This window comes from Pygoscelis adeliae, unplaced genomic scaffold (assembly GCF_000699105.1).
Source record: "Pygoscelis adeliae isolate BGI_AS28 unplaced genomic scaffold, ASM69910v1 Scaffold38, whole genome shotgun sequence".
In the NCBI taxonomy this organism is placed as follows: Eukaryota; Metazoa; Chordata; class Aves; order Sphenisciformes; family Spheniscidae; genus Pygoscelis; species Pygoscelis adeliae.
Genome location: NW_008825614.1, coordinates 17,739,979 through 17,750,386, shown reverse-complemented (window position 1 = coordinate 17,750,386; position 10,408 = coordinate 17,739,979). Strand labels below are relative to the sequence as shown.

General features: G+C 38.1%; 1 protein-coding gene across 2 annotated transcripts in view; it reads right to left on the bottom strand.

The window, feature by feature from the left end:
* Window positions 1–8,379, bottom strand: part of TCP11L2 (t-complex 11, testis-specific-like 2) — a 13,806-nt gene extending 5,427 nt beyond the window's left edge. The window contains exons 1-7 of one of the 2 annotated variants that reach the window (XM_009332965.1): window positions 8,249–8,379; window positions 6,071–6,224; window positions 4,665–4,800; window positions 3,024–3,144; window positions 2,085–2,305; window positions 980–1,116; window positions 348–535 (exon numbers count right to left, since the gene is read on the bottom strand). In XM_009332965.1, the coding sequence (XP_009331240.1) occupies window positions 348–535; window positions 980–1,116; window positions 2,085–2,305; window positions 3,024–3,144; window positions 4,665–4,800; window positions 6,071–6,206 (939 nt within the window). In that variant the 5' untranslated portion in view covers window positions 6,207–6,224; window positions 8,249–8,379. Of the gene's footprint in view, window positions 1–347; window positions 536–979; window positions 1,117–2,084; window positions 2,306–3,023; window positions 3,145–4,103; window positions 4,238–4,664; window positions 4,801–6,070; window positions 6,225–8,248 lie in introns of those variants that run through there. The other variant, XM_009332964.1, reaches the window with a different exon arrangement.
* Between the last annotated feature and the right edge of the window lie 2,029 nt (window positions 8,380–10,408).

Sequence of the window (10,408 nt, the reverse complement as noted above, 5' to 3'; positions counted from 1 at the left end):
GAAACAGGATGCTAGTCAGTTCTCTCAGAGATACAGAAAGCCAAGTGCTCTCAGTACAAGGCCCAGCCTTTGACCATGGCCAAGACTGCTCTTAGGGTGGAGCTGGTGAGCTATGACTGGATAGAGGGAAAACAACCTTTACATTGTTCTTTTCTAGTTGCTGACTTGCCCATCTTGTGTTTCAGAAGCTAGACTAGCATACATTCTCCAAATTCCAAATTTACTATTCAGAAATTTAACAAGTGCAAGAGAATACTTCACCTATTGTCATCAATAGCAGGATTATTATACCACACCAGTGTTTTCATATAGCTAGAAATCTGAAGACACTGAAATACACTTCTTACCTCTGGAATTGTTTTGCGATAATCCCATTGTAACAGTTTCAAGTAGCTGTTGTTTAGCACCAGTGTAGGACTAATAATTGGTTTAGAACTACTATCAGCACCAGGGGATGATGAAGATTCATCAGAAACAGATGACAATTCATCTTCTATTGATTCCTTTATCCATTCTGTTGTGAGATCCAGGGCACCTAAGCATTGCAAATCAGCACAGGTTTACTGCATGCTTTCATCAAAATAAGTACTAGCTTGAGGAAGAGAGTTGTATACGTAAGCAAGAATATTGAACTTCTGAAGACTAAACAAACATAGTGGACAGCTGAGTCTTTACACACATAAATTCTCTCCCTCACTTTTTTCCACTGATCATCTTCCATTAATATTCTAGCTAGCTTGTACAAACGCAACAACAAATTGTTGAAAGCACTCCAGATTACAGATAAGCATACTTTATAGCAAGTTAAGCAATTGCCCATTGGTAGCTTGCTTGTCAAAGACTTTTTGCATTAGTTAGATCCAGACAAGAAATTGAAGTTTTCCTCCAAATTAACTGCAATTGACAGATTTTTATAGCATGTTTTTAAATAGTCCGCTTTTTAAGGAAATGTTTAAGTGAAATATAGCATGATACCTACTTGGTGTTTCTTCAAGAATTTCCTGGAATTTTGTTCTTTCATAGTCCACCAAATTACGCTGAAGGTATGGCCTAAGGTTTTGAATTGTGTAATTAGCCATATCCACTTTCATCAGGTCCAAAACACGGAATATTTGTCTGAAAGGAGGAGTTTAAAATTTGACAATTACAACAGTCTATTGATTAACCAGCACACGTGAGGTACACCTACATTAGCACTTTAATTTCAATTCTGGGAGAAGTAAACTCCTTCATTGGTATTTCAGTGTAACAGATATGTCACCTATCTTCCAGGATACTTGAAGGAGTATTGTGTATAAGGCTTATACGGTATAAGTTACAGAGAACAAGAAAAATATGTAGCATCGCTAAATGCTACAACCCTGTAACAGAAAGAGAAGGGTTTAAGAACTGCATCAATCAGTACATTTCAGCCTGAATGAACAGATTTTAACTTTTTAGTCACTCTAATTGCACCAAGAGATACAATCCTTCTGACCCAGTTGCTTTGGTCCCTGTATATGATCCAAGTTGCAATAAAACAGCAGAACAACAACTACCATTTACTCTTAATATTTCAGTGTACCTAAGGAGCAGTAAACTAGTTTCTGCCCTTTTATGCAAGTGTTTTACTCAAGTTCAAGTAATAAGATCTTTACTAAAGAGATTTTAAATCCAAAGTCTGGCCTCCTAGAAGAAGCATGCAATAAACAGTTCAAGAAGGAACAGTACAAGTGTGCTGCTTAAATTTTGTGAGGATGAACGAGACTGAAAAAGCAGTCTCCGAAACACATACTATTGCAAGAGTGCTTTTTTGTTGTTCAGTGGCTTAGATATTCAGAGCTGGTAGTGTTTGATCTAGGCATTCTACCCATTTAATTAAAAAGTAAGATACACATAATATTCTGGTCACAGTGTGTCACAGCTCCTCCCCTTTAATGCTCCTGTATAAAAATCAAGTTTTCCTATAGTTTGCAAACAGGTATTATGTAAACTGACACAATTTAAGACTTCTTTTTAAGACTTTACCCCCTTCTTCCACTGTACTCTTTCAGAAAAAAGGAGGTTTTTCCTCTAAAAAAAAAGAAAACCACCCAAATACCAACCTCAGTAATTCTACGATATTGTCAGTTGCTTTTAACTGTTTTATATCGTTGTCTCTTACTGGAGCACATAACTTTCCCATAGTGTTGATGATATAGTTAGCTAGCCCATGAATATCAACAGCATTATGTTCTGCCTGCTGTCTTATAAGATCTGTATCTAGAACTTCACAAATTTGACTTTGAATCCTGTTTGCTCCAGGAGTGAGGAAGGAAAGAAGAATCTAAAGTTGGGGGGGAAAAAAAAAAAGGAAAATCTTATCAATAAAACCAAACCACTTAGTAAACACATTGAAGTAAGATTTCAACATTAATGTCAAGTGTATTTAGCTGACCGGCTAATAACAAGACACATTAAGACTGAACATTATCTAAGGTAGCAGGAAAAAAGGACGGTTAGAAGGGTCACAGTACAGTTCTGCAAAAATGCTCAAAGTCAGTAAACCAGAAAGCATGTCAACAATGAGACTCTTTCAAAAACTGGGAAGCTGCCCTGTAAAACAAACGTTTACTAACTTAAAATTTTGAAAGACTTAGTATTGTGCCAAGATTGAAGGTTTGTATGCTCCCTTGTGCGATGATCATAAAGTCTACGCAGGCAGGTGCAGTCACATTTATACTCCTGTTCATGCCCTAAGATCACAGCATGTTGCTGGAAAGAGGCTAGTAGGGATGCGAAGCTTTGAGAAAAGAGCTGACTTGCAACTAACCATCATGCAATGAAAGCCGAGTGGACATGCCGCTGTGCGTTCGTGGCCATATTCATGGTTAATATAAATATACTATAAATAGACACATATTTGCAGTTCTGAATAATCATGGTTTCATCTTAGAAGAAAGAACTCAAAGGTGTTGGCTTGACTGAGTTAGCAGACCCTTCAGTGAAGTAAGAAACCTAAGCTGACAAAACAATATTGGGATGCAGGGGAGAAGGAACATTACCTCTTTAATTTCCTCAAAGAGCTTGATAGCATGTTCATATTCTGGAGGATCTTCATTCAGTTCTGATTCCAAGTGATCCCAAAATGCCTTGTGTACAATTTGTTTTACTGTGCCTGCAAAGCTGTGGAATAAGTCAATTAGATACAGAAAAGACTCCCAACTAGCTTTCATCCTTGGTAAAAGTGTTTTAGATTAGCCTGATCACTTGTTGGGAAACACACAACACCTCACCAGCTGTTGTGCCCTGCAACCATATCTGTCTTGGTCTGTGGATCATCAGCTCCCAAAACATGGTCTAGACTTGACAAGTCTTTCCTAAGACACCTGCGTTTTATAAAGTGGTGCTGGCAATTCAGATGTAGGTAAAGAGATATTACCTTTCCTTTTTCCTTACTGAATTTGTATTCGTTCTCCTAACCTGGTATGTTATGTACTAAGCTTCCTCAAAAACTATTCTGTCATATAACCAATTAACAGTTAAGGGACTTGTGCAATTAAAAACCTGTTTGTTGTTTACATAAGTTTTCTTAAAGTAAAGACCAGGGTAATTTTTAAGTTAGACACATCTGTAAGCAAGAACATTTTAGCTACCTACATTAGGGAAGTTATTTCTCACTTCCTCTGGATCTCCAGGTATTTTTGCATCTCTTCTGGTGCTAGTATTAGAGCTATGTTCATGACGAGCTCTATCTTCTTACCACTATGGCACCAATGAGCTACTACATATAACTGCATAGAAGACCACCATTTCATCTTTTCCACAGGGCTTGGAACTGCGCAGAACCAACCGATATTCATCTTCACAATGGGCATTCATATTGCATTAGCCTTTTATCTTCCACATGACATTAAGACAGAGGAATGTGCTCCAAGACAGTGTATCAACTCAGCTGGACTGCAACACTTGTTCCAAGCAAGATAGCTTTGACAGTGACTCCTGGAGGTGCAGGATAAAAATCTATAGCCTTCCAAGATAATTTGGGTTTTTTGTGGTTTTTTTTTTTTTTAACTTGCTTGCTTTATTCATTTCCCCTCTCTTCCCAACCCCAGTGCTGCTTTTTGCAAAATTCAGGCTCTTACCTGTTCTGTGGGAAGTCTTCATGTTTTATGCAAAAATTTGCATTTACAGCAATTTCATGAGCTAGAGTCAAGTCTGTCAAATTTCTTGCAGCTGCCATCAGTTCATCAAATGTAATAATCTTGGGAGGGCTTGCTGCTGGAACAAACATAGAGCTACATTCATGACGAGCTCTATCTTCTTACCACTATGGCACCAATGAGCTACTACATATAACTGCATAGAAGACCACCATTTCATCTTTTCCACAGGGCTTGGAACTGCGCAGAACCAACCGATATTCATCTTCACAATGGGCATTCATATTGCATTAGCCTTTTATCTTCCACATGACATTAAGACAGAGGAATGTGCTCCAAGACAGTGTATCAACTCAGCTGGACTGCAACACTTGTTCCAAGCAAGATAGCTTTGACAGTGACTCCTGGAGGTGCAGGATAAAAATCTATAGCCTTCCAAGATATTTTGGTTTTTTTGTGGTTTTTTTTTTTAACTTGCTGCTCTATTCATTTCTCCTCTCTTCCCAACCCCAGTGCTGCTTTTTGCAAAATTCAGGCTCTTACCTGTTCTGTGGGAAGTCTTCATGTTTTATGCAAAAATTTGCATTTACAGCAATTTCATGAGCTAGAGTCAAGTCTGTCAAATTTCTTGCAGCTGCCATCAGTTCATCAAATGTAATAATCTTGGGAGGGCTTGCTGCTGGAACAAACAGGATCAATTCAAGCCAAATATGTATAGTTGATAAATGCAATTGAAAATATAAAAATTTGGAAATTTTACTGCTTGCTAATTGGACTCTAGTATTCTAGAAGAAACAACCTAGGATTACCAGGTCTTTATATCTTCTTAAAACACTAACTCAGGAAACTCCCAGCTTATCAGGGGTGTGTGTGGGCAATACCACACAAGCCTTGTAACATTTTAAGGAGCAATTTCATATTTCTGCATCTTAACTAAGATATCTTTTTTCCTTTAAAACAGGATCTTGCATTCCACAGATTTCCTATTGACTGCTCTATAAAATCCACCAGACCAAAAGCACAGGCAATAACAGATGCCAGATGTCTATTATAATTCTGAGCACATAATGGCTATATTGCGGTTTTATTGCCTGTAGGGAAGGTCCTGAAGTTACTGACTTGAGAACCCCCCACTTACGTTCCATAGCAGATGCATAAGTTACTCATTTGTAAAAAGGGAGTGTATTACCAACATAACATAAACTCTACATTGGAAAGAAGAGTAAATTCCCGAAGTTTCTAAACCCCCAAAGTCTGTCATTTAATTTAGTATTTGGAATTAAGCCTTTGAAGACTGGTAATAAAGACAGACAAAGAGCCAACTGCAGCTCCACTAACAAGCTTGTTTTAAGGTAAGACTTCACTTATGTAGACACTAAAAAGTATGTGTTGTCTGAGAATGCTTACAGACATGAAGACAAAGCACATCTTAACCAAGGTTTTATTTATCATTACTCAAAATACCTTCCTTGTGCAAATGTGTGTTTTCTGTTTGATCCTAATACTTATGAAAGAAAAAATGTGAATTCCAGATTAATGTCATGTAACTTGATGTAATATTATAAATCTGTAAGTTACAGATTTAATTTTTAAGTGTATGGCGCAAACAGAAGAAACCCACCCTTTGCACAAAGGTGTATCTGGTTGAGTGGGAGACTGCTACCAACATCAAGATTAGCTCAAGATCAGGATGTCCATGGTGGCACACTTTTCTTACACTTTCTGAAGGAAAGGAGTGCACAGGGAGACCCCACGGATACAGCTGTTGGTGGTGTTCCACACACAAGGAGATGCGCTGCTTCATGGCAGAGAGAAAGCCATGCCTTTCTCTTAATACTCTTAAAACAGAGATTCAGAATCCCAGGTTCTACCCATAACAGCAAAGAGAAACGAGATAAATTAGCCTTATCTGTCTATGCACAACACAGGTAAGGTTGAAATAGGCTTACACGCTGGGGAACTGGGTTTGCTTGAAGAATCACTGTTAAAGCTCTGTCTTGAATATTCAGAGTCGCTAGAAGAAGCTGTGCTTTCAGAGAGGCGTGAAGAATCTGAATCACTGTTCTGGTCATCATTGAGAGGCATTCTGATTCACTTTAGCTGCCACAGTAAACAAGACCCGGAAAGACAAATACACTTTCCATAAAACCAGCACTTACTATTTTTTGTTTGATTCTCAGAAGTCAGATACTGATCATTGTATCGTGAATGAAGAACAAGTAGCTGCCTTTCTTAAAAAGGTGTTACAGAGAGGATCTGGCTTGACATGCCAAATCATAGAGTTATTAACAAACTACATCTGTTCTGCAAGAAAGTTTTGTACCTTCTGCTGTTTTATACCTTAATGGTTGCTAGAGAGAGTCTGTAAATTGGTTATATTAAAAAAATGAAAGACTAGCCACAGTAACCCCTGAAGTTGCTTGCTGTCAGAATTTGGAAGTTCAACATCCATAAAGGCATCTCATGATCTTACCATCCCCCACCTGACTTCACCAACAAATGCTGTTTAGCAGTTAGCTTCCTTCCACAAACAGACTGCACTGAGTGTAACAACTCTGAAGCAAACATAGTAGTTGCTGGGGGAGAATAGGCAAATAATTCAGAATACTACATTTCTGACATGGTGTAGCTAGAAGTCTGGCCTGCTGCTTTAGGTGGGTCTTTGCTCAGAATCAGATCAACAACGGCATAGACCCAAGAAAATACTACTCCGAGGGGTGAGGGTAGATAGGTTTTCTGTTTTAACTCAAATGGTAACTCTAAGCCTCTAACATTACATTCAGCATACATGACAAATAACACTGAGAAGCGTCATGCTTCATAGTGCTTCTGCCTACATAAAGAAACCACCTCCCAGGCAGATAATCTGCAACTGCAGAGAATTTGGACAGCTGCATAGTGCGATAGAGATTATTAATAGTTGTATGACAGGAAATGAAAAATATGTTCATAATCATATTAAAATGAGAAGCTGGAAGTCAGCCATAATTACTACCAAAGGAATTTGGCCCAGATACCAAAAGTAGCTGTCCACCTTTGATTACAGCCATGAAGCATTCTGTAGATGACTTTATGAAGAGACATAGCCAACAAGGCTTTCAGTCAGCAAATTTAAGTAAGATGACTTCATTTATGATTAATTGCATCAACTTCAGCAGGCAAAGAATACCGCACTTTGCAACTGTTGAACTTGGGAAAAGCCACTTTTGGCAGCAAAAGGATGATCTTTGTGTGTACTTGTGTGACTCAACATATTGTTGGGTCAAGCAGTAGACATAAGGGAGTAAGAATGAAGATTTCTTTACACTGGCACCTAGTTACAGCTTAGAGTGTTTGATTTTTTTGGGTACCAGCTCACCCTGAATAGGCCTCTATAACTTAAAGAGGTATTAACTGATGAGTACTCCCCTGTTAATTGAGATGATTAACACTTGTTAAGTGTGTGTTTACTCCTCCTCCCCCAAGAGGAAAGAAGATACATTTGAGTGCCTTATTTATGTAATGTTTTATGCTGTTTTTTGTGAAAAGAATTAATCAACAAGAACACAGCTGACAGTTTATTACCTTACTGGAGAAGCCAGTAAGAGACACTTTTGATCAGGATATAGAGGTCATGGGTTCAAGACTTACAGCATCAGTTGTGATCCGTAACATCATAACTTTTATTAGAACAGCAATTTTATAATTTCTAACAAGCAACTGAAAACAAGCAGATATTTAAAATAGTATTGACTAAACAAGACAGAGTTGCAAGAGAACCTAGAAAACCAAAAGGCTGAGATATTTTTTACTTATTTGTCTAAGTTACAATTAGAAATGAGTCACTAGTTAATGTTATGCAAGAGACTAAAACTATTTCTTCAATTAAGATCTGTGTTACAGATCTCAAAGCTAGCGCTGACTAGAAACTAGTTGTGACAAGTAACCTACCTGTGGAACGCACTCCAGGTTCTCGATGTGGAACTGCTCCCTTAAATACAGTAACCCTACAGACCCTGCAAAGCTCGCATTACTCTCCCACTGATGCTGGGAGAGAAACAATAGAACACTATCCAGAAACAATAGAACACTATTTCCAGGCTTTAATCATGTATAACCCCCCCTTTATTTATATATAAATAACTAACCTCCAAAAGGTTAATGTTGCACACGGTCCATCGAAAGAATTAATTAACGTTGTTAGCAGTGTACTGGCCCAAAAGGTCTTGTAAAATCACTTGCCTAGCATGAGCACTTCAAGATGTGTCTACTGCTTCAGTCTAGGTGTTAAGGACATGGAAGAAATTAAATGACCATTAAAAAAACAAAATTCTCATAGAATTTATACATCATCATTTCAAGTACTTCCTCTTAACTGCCAGTACAATAATTCTAATAAATATTCAAATATTCAGATTTGGAAGGTGCTCCCAACAGCAAGTACTAAACCAGCCATAGAGGCAAGCCAGCATTGCCATTTTCCACCCCAATCTTGATTCCCAAGATAACCAAATCTTTAAGGTAGAAATTAAAATTCTATATACATTAAGTTTTTACATACTAGTCCTAGCAAAGGATCTTTTGGCAACAAATACTTACATTTCAAAGAGTCCCATGACATATTTTGATGTACCGAGACCATACCTGTTCCTACAATACATGCACACAGTTGCCAGTAGAGTGCTTCAGAAGACTTAATATAAATAAGTTTCAACAATGCAACAGGAGATGACACACTGCAAAAACACTGCAATCTGCCACAGTAAATATATTTCCTAGTAGGACGCCTCAAATGGAATGGTAAGGAAGAATGGGTGTATTCTGCAGATTCAGAACATTATTGCTAAATTCTAAGTTTAAAAGATAAACAAGGCAGCAAGCACATCAAAGTAAACATACATGAATACACAAGCAGAATCCAGATATGCCATCTAAAGTTTTTAAATATGCTGCCCGACGGCTAAAAAGCTTAAGAGAAAAGTACATTCATTGAGCATATCAAAGGGAAGTACAAACCAAAAAAAGGCTTTTCTAATTAGTTACAACAATACACAACCGAGTTACTTGGTCCTTTCCTTACAGCATACACTGGAAGAGCTGCTTTTCCTTATCCTTTTGTAGACAGCATAGACCTTCTCATAAATTACTAAGGGCCAAGTTCACATGCAATTTTAAGTTTAGATTAATATAATTCCCAAATAAAAATATTTCAGAAAGCCCTTTAGCCTCCCAAAATCTTTGTAACTCACCCTCTTGAATAGACAATACCATCTTCTTATTTGAGTTGTTCATTAGGTACTACATATTAGGCTGTTGTTTTAATACACAGCTTAATATCCTACCTATTTTATTAAAGGGTCAGCCAGTGGTTACAACCTGCTTTACTCTTCCTGCATTTAAAAAAAACTGATGTTTACTTTTATATTAGGTTGGACACCTTCATAGTGGGCCTCATTACACTGTTTGCTTTCTTTCAATCAGTACTATTTTGCAGGTTTTTTTTTTTAAGGATAAACTCTAAATGGGAGACCAAGCTAAAAATATCTTCTGGATTTACAAAACCCAAGTTTCCAGTTAATTTAGCAAGGAAGAACTAAATTATCATGGTTTCTGCTGCTATTTAGACAGTTTTGGATTATTCTTTCTAGTAAAGATGCAATGAATAGAACACTGTAGATGCCTAAAGGCATCTTGCACTTATACAGTCACCACATCACCCGACCTGATCACTCACTTAGAACTGATCAGGACTGCAAGATCAGATTAGTTTTAGAGAACACAAACACGCTTTTTATTCCCGAAGGCTTCCTTTAAAAGTTATTTTACAAAGCATCTGGGGAAAAGAGACAGTTCAGAAGGGTTTTTTTTTCCCTTCAGATACCATCTTCAAGAAAAGTTTTTCCACAGCCCTGCTTTGTTCAAGTAAGTCCCTCCATCCATGCACACACTAAGTGCTCTGTCCAGTTTTACCACTATAATATCTGAACTTTGTTTTTCTACTGGGCTTACATCCTTACTATCTTCAAGCTGGCACCGACTGAGTCTCATTTGGGCTCGAGTTTCCCTTTCACCGACTCCACCTTTATCAGCACCCACGGCACAGGAGCAGAAAAGAGCCTTTGTTAAGAGTTACGGAATTTCCTCACAGCTTATAGCCGACACTCCTCTCCTTTAGCTTTCTAGCTCCGCAGCTCTCCCCTTCACACACAGGCTTCTCTTGATGAAGGCTTAAAAATATGTAAGAGCGAGATGAGCACGTGCCCCCCCAGGGTCTGTGCGCGGGACAGCCACGGGAGCTGCCCTCACCT